General features: G+C 37.4%; 1 protein-coding gene across 1 annotated transcript in view; it reads right to left on the reverse strand.

Annotated features, from left to right (window-relative positions):
- MYO3A (myosin IIIA) overlaps window positions 1–21,492 on the reverse strand; it is a 204,354-nt gene that overhangs the window by 36,636 nt on the left and 146,226 nt on the right. Inside the window, exons 24-29 of the mRNA XM_028507652.2 lie at window positions 20,632–20,837; window positions 12,331–12,442; window positions 9,628–9,790; window positions 7,604–7,727; window positions 3,101–4,004; window positions 1,247–1,391 (exon numbers count right to left, since the gene is read on the reverse strand). Coding sequence (XP_028363453.1) covers window positions 1,247–1,391; window positions 3,101–4,004; window positions 7,604–7,727; window positions 9,628–9,790; window positions 12,331–12,442; window positions 20,632–20,837 — 1,654 coding nt within the window. The remainder of the gene's footprint in view (window positions 1–1,246; window positions 1,392–3,100; window positions 4,005–7,603; window positions 7,728–9,627; window positions 9,791–12,330; window positions 12,443–20,631; window positions 20,838–21,492) is intronic.

Below are 21,492 nucleotides of genomic sequence, written 5' to 3' on the forward strand. Positions count from 1 at the left end.
TATTGGGTCTCTGGACTCTTAACTTGTTAAGCTTTTCTTTAACGGAAGAGATTCTGGGCCAGTGCCTGAGAGAAGCAGGGGTAGAAAGGGCTAAAATCCACTCTGTGGACAAGCTTTTATATATATCTTTTATTTTTAAAGTTGCATCACAATTCTTGACAATAATGTGTCAAGATAATTGATGGAAACATTAAGAGTTTCCTTCCTTCCATATTAGGCAAATAGTCAGGCTCATTTTAGTATTTTTCTGCCCAAGGGATTTTTGCAGAAGCTGCATGAGGTTAGCAGCTCTTCCTGTCTTTGGCAAGAGCCAAACTCATTGCAGAGGTGCTTCCAGGTGTCCCGGAGTGGGTGGTGAGAGAATGGAGGGCTTTGGAGAAAGCAAGGGAGAATGAGCAAAGGAAAATAAACACAAATTCTTGTAAGGAGAGGTCAGCAGATCTGTCAGCAGCTGCCCCCCAGGGGAATGATAAGGCTGCAGAGCGGATGGCTGTCTGCAGCCTATGTAGACCCTGGTGCAACTCCAGGCTCACCAGTTTCCAGGTGCCCCTTGTGCATATGGGAGCAGTAGAGCCTCCTGACTTGAAGGGATCATAAGGCCAGCTAGGAGATTGGTGTCACAACAGTAACTGTGGGTAAATGACTGGTCACCACAGGTTCTAAGGTTCTTAGAGTGTGTAAGGTTCTAGGGCCTTTGCACATCCTTGGTGAGCAGGTGGCCCCCAAAATACTGAGTCTGAATTCCCTGCCAGTTTAGTGGAAAGTGGGTAGAGTGTGATATAGGCTGATGGAAGAAAATTTAATAATGCATCTGAGTTTGTATATCTAAACAGAGACTGGCACTTTCTACACTCTACTCAAAGTGGCAGACACTGACAAAAGAAATTGATATATTTTACTTGCTGGCTTCCTCTTATCAAAACTATACCCTGCCCTGGTTCCCCCAGCTCCATCCCTTTGTATTCCCTCTGGTATCATATGCCAAATTCTAGTTAAAGTATATACAAAGGGAAAAAGAAAAAAAACAAGAAAGAGGAGTAGAATAAAGCTAGAGAAAGTATGTGGAACATTCATGAAAAGTATACATCTGCTTATAAAAAATGAGAGGAATGAAGGTTCTTCCCAAGGCAGTTTGAACAGTCACTGCAGACTTCCCATAGAATAAATGTGGGAAACTAAGAAGCACATAGAGGGAAGTATCTGGCATTGCCTTTCCTTCAGTAAGTTCTATCTACTGATTTTTTACCTGAGAAGTACTGCGGAGAAGAAACTCGTCTATTAATTGGCTTATGAGGATAGACACCCAGATAAAGAGGCTTCAGTTGCTGTGACAAAATCATTTCATTCAGTTTTTTCTGCAGAATGAAATATTCTTCAGATAACTTTGATATCTAAAAAGAAGGTCAGGTATCAGATTAAATCAAGGAGAAGAATCAGAGAGCTCACAGGTACACTGGTGTCTAACAAATTCCTGATCAGCAGTCCCTGGGATGCTCAAGAACTTCTTTTTCAGGACACACCCTGACCCTGATAAAGGACTGATAAAGACCTCACCTGACAAACAGGTACTCCCTGTGTTAAGTGCCTATATCACATTTTCCATTTACAATGGGCAATCATGGCATGCTACATGAAGCATTCTATCTTGATCAGCTCCTTCCTGGGGTTCCTAAGAGATGGCTTCTGTCTCTACCATTCTCTTGCAATTTGCCTTTCTGCTATTAGCTGGAGGTGCTCCTCTGCTGACTGACTGTCCTCCTTCCTTTCCGGTTTCCTTTGCCTGACTTCAGGAGTCCTCTCTCCTGGCTCCTCTCCTTCCACCTGGCCCCTCTGCCTCTGTCTTTCTGTTCACAAGGCTGTCCTTATAGGTTGAATGTGGAGATCCTGTTTTTCCTGCCTTTATCTTTGTCCCTCAGGAGCAATGAACCTGCCCCAGGGCCTTATCAGCTACTCTGGGTAGATGACTGGGTCATTCTACATCTCCTCAATATTTCAGTTGCATGTCATGCCAAGGTTCTAACTCTGAACTTGGTATTTAGAGTGAACAAATTATGCACCAAGGGAAAAAAGGACTGCTTAAACAAATGGGGCAGGAAAGGGCTAGCTAAATAAATCAATGGTATATCCTACTAACAGCTAAAATCAGGAGGTGTTTGGGCCTCACCTGCAATACTCAGGGGCTGTCCAAGAGCAGTTTACTGTGCTTTCTCATGGGCTCAGCCACCATCAGACAAAAAAGCAGAATTTAGGGACTCGGCAGTATTAGCTGATACTTCTTTGAACTAACCATTATGATACCTCTTCTATGATTTCATACACTGTTGACTGCCCTGGTAGTTCATATTAGTTTATAATATACATTTTAGAAGTCATCTAGTTAAAATCTTCACTTTACAAAAGAGAATAAAGGTGCCCATACACACAGTGATTTTCTTAAGGTCAAACACCTAGAGAGAGCAGGAGCTGGAAGTGGCATTCACAGAACCAGTCCCTGTGGTCTCTCCATAGTACTGAGTTTTCAGAGTTCTATGTATACCTGTGAGAAGCCCTAACACTGATTGCTCCCTTCCAGAAACTGCTGAGACATGCCCACAAATGGCATGACATGTTCTCCAAGAGGGAGTTTTTCTTGCTGACTTTTCTTTTTGGTTCCTCACTGTCATGATGTAACATGAAGACTTTCAGCTTCATTGCATGTGTGCCTCAGTATGGCTACACATCTGATTTCCATGCCTGATAATGTGGTCTCAAGATCTCTGGCAAAAAAGCATAGACTTTAAAAAATTTAGAAAACTTAAAAAAAAAACTATAAGGAAAGATCTCAGATACATAGAAACTGACATTGTCTCATGCCAGCATTTTTAAGCTGTATAAACCAATGACTAGTCTCCCTGCAACAAATTATTTTTTATCATATTTTATACTATTTTATCATAGCAAATTGTTTCAAAATTTATGGCAATTTGGATAGCACATCCCTTGAGAGATTTTATTAAAAGGGTTGGTCTCATAAAAACAGATAAATGAGCTATGGTTTAATTCAGTTATTGTGTAGTTCTGAGAGATTTGTACTAGTAAATAAATTTGTTTACTTACATACCTGTTTTGAAAACATTGCCAAATCACATGCTTCTTTTTCTGCAATTGCTTTTGAGTCTTTATCGTTCCTCATCTTGATATTACAGGATTCCTCATGTTTTGTGGAATAGGAATACAAATTTTGAGTATTTCTTTCTACTTCTGTTGTTGAAACAGTCTTTTGATTTTTAAAAGAAGACCTCCTGTCCTTCCTTAACTGCTGCCTTCTCTTGTAGCCCCGGTATTTGCTCTGAATGAACACTGCTGCTTTATCTTCTTCATCCTGGGCATGCACTGATGGCTCAACTTGACTCTCTTTGGCCATCTCATGCCTCAGGTGGCTTCTCTGTTGGCTGTACACGGATGTGTTCTGGGTGACCACAGATGTATTCTTTTCTTTTTCCTTGCTGTCTGCATTTTGATAAACTGACCTCGGGCTAAGATTTGGTTGCAAAGTTTTTTTGAAAGAAGGTTGCTTAATTTCATTCTCAGCTAGCCAAAGTCCTGGGTATCTTGGCCTTTCTGACATGACCTTCCTTTCCAGATATGCTGCTTTTGAGTCTTCAAAATTCCTTTCTTCTGTATAGCTCTGATAGTAATTCTGGATCACAAGGTCCTCCTTCTCATCTTTGTTTATTTTACTGTTCTCTTCCACGTCTTTCATATACTTCTGTTTGGGGTTTACTTCTGCCCAAGAATCCCCCACTAAATACAATTCTTGCTTAGCCTCTTCCCCGTACACATTATTCAATTTTTTCTGAGTTTGATATCCTCTGTTTTTACTTTCAACAGCATTAGTGGCTTCCTCTTCAGCTTTGAAAGTGGAAGTCTTCACTACAGATGTACTCCCTTTATTATTTGGAGCTGGACTGACCCTTTCATTAGCAGAGGCTGCATTTTCTGTCTGCTTTTTCACAAAAGCTTCCCTGTGTAAAACATATTGCATCTGAATATATATGATACTAAACTAGAGCTTATTACCTCTTTTGGCAATAGCTACATGCTACATAATATTGGAAGAAAAGCAAAAGAGGAAAAAAACCCCATCGAAATAAAAACTTATCAAATCATATCCCAAAATGTTATTTCTAGTGACAACTGTAATGGCTACTGAAGCAATGGTAAGACTAGTTTAAACTTAGGGTGAGAAATACCATAGTATATTTTCACTTTTTGAGGGTAGTATCAAAATCTTAGAAATTTAATTATTTCAAACGTGTTCTTTTCAAACCAGAGTACCTGCAGTGAGGAGATGGTGTGAAACATGTATCTAGATTTAAGACTAGTAAGCAGGGTATGTTCACTAGGCTGATGTGCTAAATTTTAATAAGTTCTAAATCTATTGGTCTCTGGAAATACCTTACAAAAATTAAAGTAAAAGCAATGTCCCTGTTATAGTTCATAATCATTTAATATGTTGGAAAAAATTTCACACATTACTTTACAAATATCTTTCCAACACCATTTCCTTTTAAATTGAAGGTAAGATCTTTTCTATAACTTTCTTTTTTTGTGGGGGCAAAACTCTCAAGATCAATTTGACCTTGAAAAAGAAAGTCATAACCCGACACCTTGACATGCTACTTGGGGACTTTCCCCCAAAACTTTTCATTTTGCCCCTGGGAAGCCATTGGAGAGTTTTGGTCTTTTGGAACTATTTGAAAAGAAGGGCTTTCTTTGAGCCAAACTTGGAGAAAGCTATTGGAACTCTATTTTCCTAATTTTACTGGCCACTTCTGAAGCTAACTGTTGTATCCTCAGGCTTATACAGGAGGCATAACAGAATCCCCATTATTCTGCCAGGGATCAGAGAACTAGGTAGGGAATCAAGAACCCCATAATTTTTATGAATGGCTATGCTAATACCCTCCCCTCAGAATGCTTATATTAAATATAATAAAAATACAATTAATGAGAGAAAAATGAGCAAACTATCTTACAAAACTATAGTAATCAAAACAGTATGGCATTTATATAAAATAAACACATAGATCAATTGAACATAACAGACAACCTGGAAATAAACACATGAATTTATGGTCAATAAATTTATGACAAAGAAGCTAAGAATATAAAATGGGGATAAAGTAGTCTTTTCAAAAATAGTGCTGGGGAAACTGAACAGCCACATGCTAAATACTCAAACTGTGTACACCATGTTGTGCTGTACACAAAAATCAACTCAAAATGGATTAAAGATGTGAATGTAAGATTTGAAACCATAAAACTCCTAGAAGAAAACAGGTGGTACGTTCTTTGACATTAACCTTGGCAATGATTTTTTGGATCTGACACTAAAAGCACAGGCAGGAAAAGCAAAAATCAAATAGTGGACTAACACACCTCTGCACAGCAAAGGAAGCTATAAACACAATGAAAAGGCAACCTGCCAAATGGGAGAAAATACTTTCAAATCATATATATGATAAGGGGTTAATATAAAAAAAACTCACTGGCAAAAATCCCCAAACATCCTAATTAAAAAATGGCCAAATCTGAATGGACAATTTTTTCAAAGAAGACATGCAAATGGCCAACAGGTACACGAAAAGGTGCTCAACTTCATTAATCATCAGGGAAATCCAAATCAAAACCACAATCAGATAACACCTCACACCTGTTAAAATGGCTACTATTAAACAGACAAGAGATAAGTATTGGTGAAGATGTGGGGAAAAGAAAACCTTGTGAGCTATTAGTGGGAATATAAATTCTATAGCCACTATGGAAAACAGTATGGAAATTACTAAAAAATTTAAGAATAGAACCATCACATAATCTAGTAATACCTCTTCTGGGTATTTATTCAAAGAAAATGAAACCATTATCTTGAAGAGATATCTGCACTCCCATGTTTACTGAAGTGTTATTCACAACAGATAAGATATGGAAATAACCTAAATGTCCATCATTGGATGATTGTTATATGTATACAATAGAGTATTTTATTTAGCCATAAGAAAGAAGGAAACCCTGTCATCTGTGACAACATGGATGGACCTTGAGGGAATTATGATAAGTGAAATAAACCAAACAGAGAAAGACAAATACTGCATGGTATCACTTATATGTGAATCTAAAAAAAGAAAAAATCAAACTCATAGGAAGGGAGAATAGAAAAGTGGTTGCCAGGGGCAGGAGGTGGGGAAAATCAGGAGAGGTTGGTAAAAGGATACAGACTTTCAGCTATAACATGAATAGTCAGATAGAAAATGTAAAACATGGTGACTGTAGTTGATAATGCTGGAGGATGTAATTAAATGTTGCTAAGAGAGTAGAACTTAAGTGTTCTCACCTAGTAGAGAAAAAATAGAAAATGAAGTGAAGTGACAAATATGTTATATATAAGTAGATGGGGGGTCCTTTCACAATGTATACACATATAAAGTTATCATGATGTATACTTCAAATATCTTACAATTTTATATGTTAGATATACCTCAATAAAGCTGAATTAAAAAATGAACATTTTAAAGATCTAATACACAGCATTGTGACTGTTAATGCTCTATTATATACTTGAAAGTTGCTAAGAGAGCAGTTCTTAAATGTTCTCATCACACACAATTGTAATTATTGAGATAATGGAGATGTTAACTGACCCTATGGTAATCCTTCCACAATATAATATGTATCAAGTCATCATGCCGTACACCTTAAATTTGTACAATGTTGTATGTCAATTATATTTCAATAGATTTGGAAAGAAAAGACAAGAAGACAAAAGGACTGGAATGATCTTTATCTCCCCGAAGAACCACTTAGTCATCTTTCCATCAATTCAAGTTTTACCAGTTAGAAAAAAATCTAGTTATTTTTCCCTTCCCAAACAAGGCAGGGTTCCCTCCTCCACGCCTCCTCTGTACCCTTTGCATATTTTAACAGCAAAGTTAACTCATGTTCCTAGAATCATGTATTTATTGGTTACATTTCTTTTCCATCACTCTGTGAGCAATTTGAGAATAAGGAGTTTGTCTCATTTATCTGTGTGTTCCCACTGCTAGCATAACACCCACCGTATAAATGAATTCAGGTGGGTCTGCGAATATGTGCTTAGAAATACAGATATGGAGGTTCAAGAGGAAAAAGGGCAAAGGTGTTACGCTTTATATGTTAGATTATGACTTAGGAACCAATGGCTTGTTGGTTATTAGGGCCATGAGAATGAATGAGAGAGCCTGGGAACAATATTTAGGTGTAGAGCAGGATTTAAATAAGGAGAGAGGAGAAGAAATTAGCAAAGGACATTAGAAATTATAAGTACTTCTAATTCTGCTCTAGAGAGCAGTGTGGCAGAACCTAGGAAGGAAAAACTTTGAAAAGGAAAGTGTGGTCATCAGTGTGGCCAATGCACTCCCCAGAAGGATAAAATGCTTGAAAGTGGGGACAGGTGTTTGCTGACAATTTAATGCATCAACATTAGGAGCCTGGCTGGGTACCAGAAAGATTGTGAACTTTATTTGGTGACTTTGCAGATTTGAAAACTCTAGAGTGTCAAAATAGTATTTGAATGATATTATTATACCTTTTATTTTCAAAGTTTTTCTTGTAGTCAAATTCCTGATCCTGAGTCTGAATGGTTGTCACTGCTGTGTTTTTGGTGTTAACGATTTCTTTTCTTTGTTTCCTCACTAGAAGTCCTCTTGCAGCTGAAACATAAAAGGCCCAGAGTAGTGTTAATCATAATAAATAAAAGACCATTATTTCAATGAGTAGAAACAAATGTCTTTTTGACCACTAATTTCAAAGAGGAAAATGAAACTAAAGGCTTGAAATAGAACAGGTTTATAAAAAATAGGAATACATTAATAAGATTTTTCTAAATGACAAGCTATATAGCAAGAAAATAGTTAGATTAACTTTTGTATTAAAAACAATATTAAGATGAAACTAAAATGATAGAAATGGGTGAAATTAATAAAAACACAACATGTACTAATTTGCTTAAAATCTGTTAATAATTATTTTCCTTTTATTTTTGTCATGTTAGCCTATCCATGGGTAAAAGGTGCTATTACCAAATGTTTTTTGGATCTTTTGGCCAATTTTCCTTGGAGCTGGATATTTTTCAGAATTCAGATTTAAACTTTTCTTCTTTTTAAGAGAAGGTGAGAGCAAATAAAGTATTTTGCCATATGTAATGTGCACTTTTCCCCTCAAATTTTTGAGGGAAAAATAAGAATGCACATTATACATGGGCAATATAATTCCATATCTATATAAGTGTTTTTAATTCTCTTATTTATGCTTATGCATTAAAAGTGTAACTCTAGAAAGCAATAATGATATCTGTTTGCAAAATAATACCCGGGAATTTGATAATCGATTTTGTTTCTAAAGATACATAAATAAAAAATTAAAAAGAAAGATTTGTTTTCCTGAAAATTTGGTCCAAAAACATGGGTGCACACTACATATGGCAAAATGTGGTAACATATTTTGTAACACACACCATGTCAGGCTGGCATTTCATAATTCAATGCTAATGTTTCAGCAGAATAACACGATATTTTTAAGTGGGATGAAGAAAGGACTGTAAAAACAGGGTCATATTTCACTTTCAAATGAATTATGGAAAACCCTTTTTCATCATTTTATAAACTTTGGAATTGTGGATAAAGAATTAGATCCCAAACTACAGGATTTGCATTTTGTTGTCCCAGTGAGAAGAAGTTAAGGTCTTAAAATTCCGAAGGAGATGATGATAAGCCTTCACGGAGTGACAGAATGAGGGCTGGAACATGAATCTCTGCGATGCTAGTTAGCTATTCTGCCCATCGCATCGGTGTTGTTCAGAATACAGGCTGCAAATCAATAGTGGATCTTAAAATTGATCTAGTGGGCTAAATCTAGCATCTAAAAATGAAATAAAATAAGCCAGAATAGAAAATGTCAGTGTGCACTGCTTGTAGTATGTGTATGTATCAGGTTACAGAGTAAAATAAATTTTTCACTATAGATGTTCAGTCAAAAAACTTGGAAAGATACTGTACTAAGCCATATTAGGTTCTAAATTTAGTTTCTTACAGAAGAATGGAAAGCAAAATCCAACTCTGAATATATTTTAATAAAAATTTAGAATATGGTTATAAATATTATGTCCCTACAATTAACAGAAAGAATTGAATGCCATTTAAAATGAAATTTAATTAAGATGTCACAAATTATGGCAAGTGTAACCTTTGGAATGAAGTAGAATAAATCTTGTTGTCCAATGGGTTATAATAATATGATGCTTGAGATCTGTAATTAATTCAATCACTTGCCCTATCTCGCAGAGTAGGTCAATTGTGTTTCGATAATACTTGGTAGAAAATTTAAAAATTAAATTATTTTATTTAAAAGAAAACATTTGTTCAAATATTAAAAGTATCAATCACTAGAACAATCTGATTTAGATTCAGTATACAGAAAGTATCAAGGTAAGAGTCTGGAATGAAATGCAGAAGTTGCATAAGAACTGGAGGTTTGTATTGAAGATTTGATTTCATGCCCATATCAAAACATAACATTACATGTTGTTACACTGTGAGATGGTCTGATGATTACCTGACTGTATTTTTATAGCACTCTCTTTCCTCTTCTCTTGTATCTTTTGGTACCTTCTTGAACCCAAGAATCCTCTGACACAGGCTTGAATCAAAATAAGCTTGTCAATGGCTTCCTTTCGCATTAAATTTAACTGCTCCACATGATAATATTTAAGAAACACCTTAAGAGAATTAAAAGAAAATACAAATAAAACTAAGGCACACAGATGTGAACAGTCATGCAGTATGCTTTGAAGAATGGATCACATTTTAAATCTTTTTAGATTTTGGAGAGCACTATCTTATGGTCTCCCAAAGCATAAGATTTTGGCCTGAATGTTGCTCTGACATCATAGATTTATATGCTTGAAGAAGATGCTTACATGCTTCTCTTTGAGAAGAAATACAGTTTGAAAATCACACTGTTTATTTGCAACAGGTAACCAGGTCTTGTGGACTGGGCCAATAAGAGTGGAGGATGTTGAGCTCTTCTATCAGTTTTAGCATCATATACTTTAAGCAAAGCTAATTTTTATGCTGTTATTTTTTAAAAGACAGTTATATATTTCCCTAATCTAAAAATCTTACAAAGCTATTTGCAAGACAGAAAGCAATTATAGTTATGGCAGATCATTAATCAAATGCTTATGGAGACCTATTACTCGCACTCACCCGCTGGGGACGTACAGGTGAACAAGGAGGCGCACTGTCCGTTGGGGGCTTTTGTGCTGTCAGCAGAGGGCGGAATGAGCAACTTCCTCACCAGACCCAGCGGCCACCATGGAGGAAGGAGGGCTGACTTTGATCGTTTAAAAATCAAAATGAATTCTAGCAAAAGGGGGGCGTGAGGCCTGCAGGTGTTCTCACCTAAGAGTTTTCACACTGCTCCCTCCCCTGCACCCCCCTCCCAAGGAAATAGGAAGGTTCTTTTTCTTCTTCTCCTTTTAATGGCTACTTTTACTAATAAAATTCTCCTCAAAGAGAGTTTACTGAATCCACTAAGAAAGTCCCTTAAATTCAAATTTAATAGCTGAGTCATGAGACCTGGTTGCCCAGACTCTGAAATTCTCTCAAAATTCCATTACTTGAAAGCTGGGCACCAGAGGCAAACAGTTCAGCTTTATACATTTTGATTGAAGTTACTTTTAATTTCTACAGGGCTCTAGATATTAATATATTTAGTCCATTCTACTGTTGACAATTCATTTAAAATTCAATCTGTTTAAAAAGGTCATCTTTTTGTGTGTGTGCAGCATTAGAAATGTTCCTATAGTGAATACTTTTATCCATCTTAATGAGTTGGAAAAGGTGAAGTGGAAAAATACAAATAGCTTTAATAGTTTTAAAATGTTACTCAAATATCATGCAGAACTGGAACCGCAAAGGGCCTTTTTACAAGTTAAAACTCCATTTGAAGTTATGCATGTGTTTCAGACCGTGAATCATGAGATTTCAGCCTGACAAACCTCATCTTTGTGAACATTTAAAAGAAAAGGATATGAATAAAATACACATCTTTTTAGTGCTCCAAATTTCCCCCTTCTAAATACTAAAGTAAATATAGTTTATTGAACATGTAGGACTCAGTCTAAGATAAACATTGAAACAAATCTCTTAAATTGTTACAGTACCAACATCTCATCTGAATATTATGAAGATTCCCACACCTCCTCCCTCCAAGACTAATCCAAATTTCTTTGCAACCATGGAAGTTTGTCTGAGTCTGGGTCTATGGTATGGCTGACAGTGGTTATCCTTGAGTGGTCAGTCTCTGGGTACTTCTTTTCTTTAGATGGGCTCTCTGATCCATCCTCCCCCAGCGACACATTTATGTGCCCCAAAGACCTGGTACTCTATCTGTTTATACCCATCTTGTGATACTCCGCGGGTACCTGCAAAGTCCAATGTATCTTTTCTCCAAGAAGCCCCCTGTCTTACTTCCATATTAAAAATGGGTTATGATTTTTTACTGCATGTTCTAAGGGATTAAATAAACTAAGATCTCCCTGGCTGGCGTAGCTCAGTGGATTGAGCTCAGGCTGGGAACCAAAGTGTCCCAGGTTCGATTCCCAGCCAGGGTACATTCCTGGGTTGCAGGCCATAACCCCCAGCAACCGCACATTGATGTTTCTCTCTCTCTCCCTCCCTTCCCTCTCTAAAAATAAATAAATAAATAAATAAATAAATAAATAAAATGTACCATAGTTTAAAAAAAAATAAACTAAGATCTCACAGGCTCTCACATCTAATACAGAGCACATCAGTACACAAACACATATAGCAAGTCTAATAATATTGGTAAGTACTTCATTCTAGATAAATTTCAAGTTTATAATAGAAGATTTGAGAATTAAGAAAAAACACAAAATCCTATTTAGATCATGGTTTTCTACAGCTTTTTGACTATATTTGGCAGTGATAAAATAGAGAAAATACATCAGTCTGTTTTCGATACTATTTGATCTGAAGTATACTCACTATAAATTTCATCCTATTTTTGGATAAGTATTCAAGACAATTTTTTTTCTTGGACTTCTTAAAAGAAACATTTATGAGAACAAAATATTTAATTTTGCTGAAGAAAATCTTTTTCCCCTATGTGAAACTAAGATCCTGTAATATAAAAAGCCATAACATTTTCAATCAAGGTAAAATGTTATAATTCTCAGTAAAGCTAACATAACTACTAATTTTTGTCTTGAAAATTACATGAAAACCTTACTTTTGTTTTTCCAAGAGCCCAGTTATCAAGACCAGCTTTTTCCAAAATGGTGGCACAGGTGTCGGGGCTCACTGGGGGCTCCTCGCTCCACTTGTAGCAGAGAACATGGTACCTTCAAGTGGGAGAACGGGCTGGTTAGCATTTTGCAAAGGTCCAACATCTCTGAGCCTGGTGGTCATGCAACAGCTCCATGGAGGGGAGGGAATAGATGCCTCAGATTTAATGCAGCAGATCCCTCAGGCACTCTAGACCAGCTCTGGAGTAGATCAAATTCTAGACTAACACAAATCCAGTCCAGGCTATTTGTATGAATTTGAGCACTGTTTTTTTCGGTTTAGTAATTGCTTTTCAACACTTAACACTGAAATCTCTGGAAAAAGCTGCACTGGAACACAAACAAAATAGAAACAGACACACAGATACACAGAACAGACTGGCAGCTGTCAGAGGGAAAGGGTAAGGGGGCTGGATGGAAATAGTGAAGGAAAAAAAACAAACCAACTCACAGACACAGACAATAGTATGATGATTACCAGAAAGAAAGGGCATGGGGGCAGGTAGAAGAGGGTAAAGGGAGGGGTGAATAGTGACAGAATGGGACTTGACCTTGGGTGGTGAACACACAATACATTATACAGATGATGCATTGTAGAACTGTACACTCGAAACCTATATAATTTTATTAACCAATGCCACCCCAATATATTCAATAAAAATTAAAAAAAATTAGCTGGGTATTTTTTAAAAAGTAACATTTCTCTGTGCACTGAATGCAGAAGGGCTCCAGTGGCAAGAAGCAGAGGGAATGGTTTTATTCTTTTCTTTTCACTTTCACAAAAACATTGGAAGCTGATCTTAAAATTGGATGAAAGGGTTTACGTCTATGCAAACTTCCCACCAGTGTTTACACACTTTCTATCACTGTTTTCCTTGAGTTACGCCTTGTCTGTTGCTGGTTGATTTCTCTGTTGGTTTAATACATTAATAATTGAAAGGAGGAAGTGAGTAAAAGAGGCCGTAAGTTTTTCAGGCTAATCACAGTCTAGTGGGGAAAGGGGGCGAATTAAAGGAAGAAAAACCAGTTTTCACTGGTCAACAATCTTGTGCAAAAAGGCAGATTTCTAGAGTTTTCAATACTACCTTATGTTTATCCAATTTCTTGGTGCAGGATTAACCTGAGAGTTCAGTGGAAGCAAAGCAGCAAGTTTCAGTGGTTTTAAATGTCAGAAAGAGGCCATGCTATGTGGCAGACTGTGGTAGCACGGCGAAGTGAAGTGTGCCCTACTGAGAGCTAGGGGAGCAGAGCTCTAATCTAGTTACCTGTGTGGACTTAGACACACCATGGAACCTCTTTAAGTATCAACTTTCTTATCTAAATATGAGCCCACAGATAAAACCTCTAAAAATAATACATCCTAGTTCCACCATTTCATTACATTGAATCTTCAGATGAACCAGTTTCTGGTTAGGCTTTTGGAGAATTCTGGCTTAGAATGGTCTACAATGAAGTGATGGCCATAGTTTTTGCTGTCTGTGCAAATAATCTCAGAAAGTGCCTATTAGTCTCCCATGCATTAGCCCTGCCCATTGGAGGATTAAACTTGTTTTTTATCCTCATCCAAGGATAAGCTTATTTATTTTAGAGAGAGGGGAAGGGAAGGAGGGAAACATTGATGTGAGAGAGAAACATTGATCAGTTGCCTCTTGTAGGTACCCCAGCAGGGGACTGAACCTTAGGTGTGTGCCTTCACTGGGGAATGAATCCACAACCTATCAGTTTATGGGAAAACATTCCAACTAACTGAGCCACACTGTCCAGGGCTTCAGTATTAAACTTGCTCTTTCTCAGTCTGTCAACTGTGTCCCGGCTTCATTTCCTTCTAGATCCAGTTAGGATCTCAAAAGTCGTCACATGAGCCACCCTAAGTGAACACCCTTGACTCTCTCACTCTCATTGTTTTGTTGCACATGCTCTGCAAACATGCAAACCTGGACCACCCTGGGCCACCATCTGCTTCTCTGCTCTCATGTCAGGCTTCAGAGTACTGCCCGTGAAAATCCCCATTTATTCATGGTGTACTCCCCTACACATATATGGCCTCCTGATTCAGCTGGGCCCTCAAGGATGCTCAGAATCCTCATTGGTGTCCGTGGCCACTTCCCTCACTCAATCCCCACATAGCTATTTAATCTTTCCTGCCCCCATCAAGCCCTACATTTTCCCTGCACTCTGAACCACTCTCAGCAAATATACTTGTCTACTGTTTTACTAGAGGCCACCAGGCACAAGCTCCACCAACTTCTTCCCCAACTACAAGTTCATTTGCCCACTATTGATTCTTTCTTCCTCCTTCAGAAGAGGAGATACTCATTCTCCATCTCCTTGTATTCTGGGTGCCGACTTCTCCTCCTTTTCTGTATATTTTTTATTCTTTTTCTTACTTGTAGCTCCTTCCACTTGGTACAAAACAAACCCCCTAAGTCTCTCATCTAAAATGATTCTATATCCCCTACTGGTTTTATAGGTAATTTGAAAGATTTTTTGAAATAATTGTCTCCATTTCTCTACTTCCCATCACTCCTCAGCTCCTGGAATCTTAATTGGATCACATATAACCTTTAGTAATGAAATCTAAAGCATTGTTTCCACCTTAATCATAAGTGTTTTCCTGCAACATTTGATATTGTTGACCACTCTCTCTGTCTTGAGAGTGTCCCCAGGGTTTCCATCCCACCTTGTCCCCCTGGCTGCTCCCTCCTCAGTCTCCCTGACATGCTTCATATTTAGATTTGCTGCTTAAAAGCTAGTGTCCTACAGTGTTCCATTATTTTCTAAGCTCTCTTCACAGATCTCTTGTTAAATGCATGGTTCCAACTATTTCCTGTATGGGATGATTCCTAAATCTGTATCTTTACACCTGTTTACATGATTCTGAACACATTACTTCTGACTGCCGACTCTATATCCTAACCTGGTTATTGCACAGACACTCCAAACTCAGCAAAATGCATCATCTTTTCTTTCCTCTGCTAGTTCCTATTTTTGTGAATATCACCACTTTTGAAAAGGTACTAACAGAAATCTGTGTGTCATCCTAGAGTGTCCCCTATTCTTCACTCAGTGTACTGAACAAGCGTAAAAGTCCCTCTGGAATCCATTTCTTTCTCTGTATTCCTACTGTCATTGCTTTAAAGCTACTCCTCACCTCGATGTCTGTAATTGTCTCCTCACTGGTTGTGTCCATCTTCACTCCCCTCTCCCTTCCCTAGGCCAACCTGTACAGCTCTGTCTGAATTATCTTAAAATGAAAATCTGATCACACCCTTTTCTGACTTCAAAGTCTTGGAGAATTTCCCAAGTTCTAAGCTGAGATGGCAAAATGGGGTCCTTTCAAAGGCTGGCAGGTAACATAAATATGAAAGGCTCAGAAGCAGTGGAAATGAAGTCATATGAACTTAAATTGAAAGCAGTCATTTAAAATTGGTTGCCACATATGATGACTAGTCTGAACACTGCTTCCTGCTCTGTATCCCTGCCCATCTTTCCGGCCCCATGTTTTGCAACTTCCCATGGTCATCTTGAGCTCCAGTCATGACAGTTATTTAAAATTATGTTGAAGGGTCATGTTTGCTCATGCCTCCATGCTTTTGTGTGTGTTATTTCCTATGCCTGAATGTTCTTCCATCCTCACTCCTTGTTCTCTTAAGGGAGATCAACTCATCCAACAGGCTAGAGACTCTTCTTAACCTCTTTTCGATGAACAGACTGACTGGGTTCATGACATTCTCCTTCCCTGTGTGGGGCACACTGACTGACGTCCACCGCACTCCTGGAGCTCACGGGCAGCAGCTCTCGCTGGTGCGCCAGTGTGCTTTGCTCTGCCAAGCCAGCTGGGTTTACTGCCAAGCCTGTTTTGTCGGTTGCACTTGAGGACACATTAGTCAAATAATTATCAGGTAAATTGGTGAAATATGAATGGGGAAAGCCAGAGAGTTGTTTATACAAAACTGCAGTGAATGTGTTGGTAAGATTTCAAAAAAAAAAGTGTTCTAGAAAACTAGGGAATTAAACATGGATGAAGCTATTACAGAGGGTTGAGGAGAAACAAGAAATGTTCAGTCCTGTGATTGTTTTACAAGTATCTTTAGCTTCTTGCTTCACTTCTAGAAACATTAACTAGAAATCATAAATAAGGGGTTATGGATAGCTTATGTAAGAAAGAGTCAGTTAACTCTGATTAGTGGACTTTTATTCAAAGAGAAAAATTGATCCTATCTCAAAAGATTGTAAAATGAATATATGCCCATATTCTAAGTTAAAGTATATATAGTATGTACTTATACTTTTATAAATATTTATTTATAGTATATATTACTTTTATGATTCTCTGCTTTTTTGGAACGACTACTATAATTTAAGAAGTCTTACCCTTTCCTCTTCACTCACCATCTCTACTTCATGCTCTCAGAGTACCTTGTGTATACTTTCATTGAAAATATCCACCATTCTTATATTCATTCAACAAGTATTTGTTGAGTACCTAGTATGTTCCAGGCACCCATGTAAGTGATGGGGACACAGCCATGAACACAGCAGACCAACAGACACCCTTGCCTCCTGGAGTTTACATTACATTGTATGATAATGTAGATAATTAGATCCCTGTCTCCACAACTAGTCTGTGAGTTTCTTAACATCAGAGACTCTTTTATTAATCTTGGATTAGGATTTGTGTTCATCTGTTTTTTTTAAGGATTGGAACACAGTAGATGCTCAATTAAATGCTTATTGAATGACTAATGAACAGTCTCTGGGACTTTGCTGTGGAAATAAACATCTAAGCAGATCAGATGTGTTTATAGAGAAACGCTCAGATTGGTGCTTTGTTGTACCTCTTGGTTTAAAGACTTGATTTAAAGCCAACATACTGACTTCTGCTTTGTTTTGGTTAGCTTTGTGATTTAAACTGTGGGATTTAGGACTATAGCATTATGGATAGTAATTTGGGGATTTGGGGGCTGAGGCAAAAATAATAATAAAATAATTATCATTATTATGTATTATTGACAATTGTTTCTATCAATAAGCTTTGCACATATTATTTTATTTAATGCTTCTAACCACATATAAAGCTGATATGATGATCATCATTCCTATTTGCAGATTAGAGACCTGAAGCTTTTAGTATTCAAGTAACTTTGAACAAGGTCACATATTTAAATAAGTGGTAGAACTGGGATTCATACCTGGGTTTTCTGACTTCAAAGTATGTTTACTTACCTACTTTACTATACTACTGCTTATCATAAGTTCTGGTTCTATTAGAACTCTGGGAGCCAAACCACCATGTTACAGATGCCTGGTGGGAAAATTGAACTAATTCCAGTGGTTTCTTAGTATAAGGGTTTATTTGAAATAACTATAGTAAAAACCCAGTGTCAGGTGCAAAGTAAGTTCATGTTATATACCTTTCCTTAAGATTGTTTCTTTACCACAGAGTAGAAGTGTTCTACCACTGAACAGACAAAGGGTCTGATGAATTTTGCATTGCACAAGGAAGGTTAGTCAAAGGTTAAGGCAGGACAGAGGAGGTTCATTTAGCCCTATTTACACCTCCACAGGGCCTTGGCAAATTGTTCTGCCTTCCTAAGAGTCTATGCCAATTTGGATGATAGCTTTCAAATCAGTGACAGAGAAGAGGCTTGGTCTTTTATTTCTGGAACTTCCTCTATTTAGAACAGCTTTTCACATGTTCTCTATCTACTTAGTTTTCCCTTCTCCTCATTTATCATGTAGTAATTTGCTATTCTATAATAGTACAGGACTTAGAAATACATTTCAGAATTTATTCTCACTCTGTCCTTCTAAATAAGCAACCCACACTATAATTATCATCAAGAAAATGAGCTTAGTTTTCCTTATGGTCCATATTGTAGAACCATGGATAATTTTGAAAGAACTAGATTAGTCTGGCATTCAAGGCCATATCTTTAACCCGATCAGTTTTCTCATCCTATCCCACCTTATTGTCTGTCATTTCAGTAACACCCATTCTGCCAATCCAGTTTAATCTAAGCCCCTCTAGTTTAGGCACACCACTTATACCCTGAGAAAGCTCCTTCCTGTCTTTTCCACCAAACATGCCATCTATCTGGTCCCAGTTTGAGTCTTCTTTCTTGATGTTCTCTTAGCAGTCCTCTTGGAGATGATCATTCTCTCCTCAGTTTTTTATATTATGTGTACCATTCCCTTGGATCTTGGTATTTATTACCCCGCACTGCTTATTAACTTTCCATGCCTATGGCTCAGATAATTTTAACTGGATTGTTTTTTCTTGAAGATTAAGCCTGCATTTTAAAGTTTTAAAGTTCAGTGTTTCCAATAGTGATTAGTATGGCACCTTGTACATTAAAAAAATCACTAAAATATAAGGATATATATATTAGTATTATATTAATGTTACTTATATTAATTCTTAAGCAAGTTAAAGATCTACTCTTCTAAAAGTGAAAAGCATGGTAACATGGTCAAATTTTAATTTAAAACTTGAGGCTCTTTTGCATCAAGAGCTTGTGGGTTACCTGCTTTCTTTCATGTTCAGAATGAAAACTTTACCTACTGGCCAATAAGAATTACAATTTTTTAAATTTCTTAGTTTAGGATATAAAATTGTGTCTGCTATGTGAGAAGTGAAGTCAGTGATTAGTTAGATGCTGGCTGTACTTCTGAACTCTAAAACTTGAAGTTTTAAAGTCTGTGTTAAACTAAAATAAAGAATTTGTCAGTGTGGAAGTCACCATATTTGTGTAATTTTAGATGCCATTATAACAAAGTGGTAGGGTTTACTTCACTTCAAGGTGCTCCAAATGAATGCTTATCTTTTCTTTCCTACTTCTTTAAAGAAAAAAATAATCAGGAACTACCATGGATTACTGAAACTATGAAAATTTGTAAAAAGAATAAGGATTCTCATTTCATTTGGTAAAGGTACTGGTTACCCCCAGTAAAAGGACGCTTGACTCAAGGTCATGTTTTGGTTTGCTGTTTTCTGGTGGGTGGAGGGAGTCAGAATCATAGTTCTGTGTGTAGTCACAAACCTTTGCTTTGTTCTTAACACTAATTGATAAACTCTGAAAAAAGCTAGAGAATATGGAGAATTCCGCAAATGCTAAGTTTTACCTAAAAATTTGAATAGACTTCACTTTTAAAACTAAAACTTCAAGTTTAATGGCTAATACAAACCATAGAATACATACCAAAAACATAAGCATTTAAAATTTTAAATACATAAGATACTGAATCCCTACATCACCACAAATGTGTTATTTAATAAAATATATTTAATATACAGTTTAGTTCATTTTACATTAATCTCAAATATCAGAAAGGAATCCTTATACCCTTTATGTCTCCTAAGTCACCTTTAGAGACATATCTCATTTGATTCTTGTAACAGTTCTATCGGGTAGTCATAGCAGGTTTATTGACGAGGGAAATGAAGTTTCTCAACCGTTTACATTTTAGGCTGGATAATCCTTTGTTGCAGGGGCTTGTCCTGCGCATTTTTGGATGTTGGGCAGTATTCCTGGTCTCTACCCACTAGATGCCAGCAGCCATCTCCACATCTCACCAGGTGAGACAACCCAAAGTGTCTCCAGACATCAACAAATGTCCTTTGAGGGTGAAATCTCCCCTTACTGAGAATCACTGGTATAGGCCATGGTCACACAGCAAGTGGCAGGGCCAGGATGAGAACCAGATAGGAGCTCAGGCCTCTCAATCATGCTGCCTGTGCTGCCACATTGGACCTCCCAGCTGCTGAGAGAGACTTGCAGCTCCAGTTCCTGGTTACCTTCTCTTTTACTTATCTATCTATCTATCTATCTATCTATTTAATTGTTGGTCAAGTACAGTTGTCTCTATTTTACTCCCACCCTCCCCCTCCCACTCCAGCCATCCCCTGTCCCCACCCTTGATCCTACCCGTCTTTGGTTTTGTCCATTTTGGGACAGCATGGATGGAACTGGAGAGCATTATGTTAAGTGAAATAAGCCAGGTGGTGAAGGACAAATACCATATGATCTCACCTGTAAGTGGAATCTAATCAACAAAACAGACAAGCAAGCAAAATACTGACAGTAACCAGACTGGTTACCTTCTCTTTCAATACACAATCCTTAGCATGAACAAAATGCTTCCTCCCAAGAATGCCTAAGCAATTGTTTCTTATTGTTTCCTATAATCTTCTGAAGAATTTTGATATAAATTGCACATGGAAACTTAAAAAGGAATCCACATACCGCTTTATAAAGTTAGCAAAAAGTATCCGATGTGAGTATCCTAGCCTTCGAATCCTTGCTGTTTCCAGAATTCCCGTGTAGCGAAGCTGTAGCAGAACTTTCTCTTTGTCGTATTTTCTTGCCTGACGTTCATTATTTGGTTTGATGCAACGAACAAAATGAGGTTGGCCCACCACCATTTTAGATAACAAATCCATCAGGGAATACTATAATATGCAACAAAAGTAAATTTCCCAGTGTGGCATACAAAAGTTTATGAGCTTCTAGGTCTTACTTTTTATTGTAAGGAACAAAAACTAAAAACTGAATATTAAACATGCTTGTGTTAACTCATAGTGAATGGAGGGAAATTTGTATTAATGACAATTTTATATACAGTATACTTTATTTTTAAAAGTATTTCAATGTTGTTCAATTGCAGTTGTCTGCGTTCCCCCCATCACTACCCCCGCCCCAGCCAAACCTCCATCCCTCCCTTGTTTCCACCATCCCCCCTGGTGTTGTCTGTGTGTCCTTTATAGTAGTTCCTGAAAACCCTTCCCTTCATTGTCCCCTCCCCCCTCCCCTCTGGTTATTGTTAGATTGTTCTTAATTTCAATGTCTCTGGTTATGTTTTGTTTGCTTTTTTCTTTTGCTGATTATATAGTATGTTTTAAAAGACAGATTTCCTCATAAAAATGTAGAGGCAATAACTAGGAACTTAGCTATGGAAAATTTTGCCTGTGTCCTGGATGGTATAGCTCAGTGGGCTGAGTGTGGGCTGCAAAGTAAAAGGTCACTGATTTGATTCCCAGTCAGGGCACATGCCTGGGCTGTGGGTCAGGTCCCCAGTAGGGGCCAAGTGACAGGCAACCACATACT

This window comes from Phyllostomus discolor, chromosome 1 (genome assembly GCF_004126475.2).
Source record: "Phyllostomus discolor isolate MPI-MPIP mPhyDis1 chromosome 1, mPhyDis1.pri.v3, whole genome shotgun sequence".
In the NCBI taxonomy this organism is placed as follows: Eukaryota; Metazoa; Chordata; class Mammalia; order Chiroptera; family Phyllostomidae; genus Phyllostomus; species Phyllostomus discolor.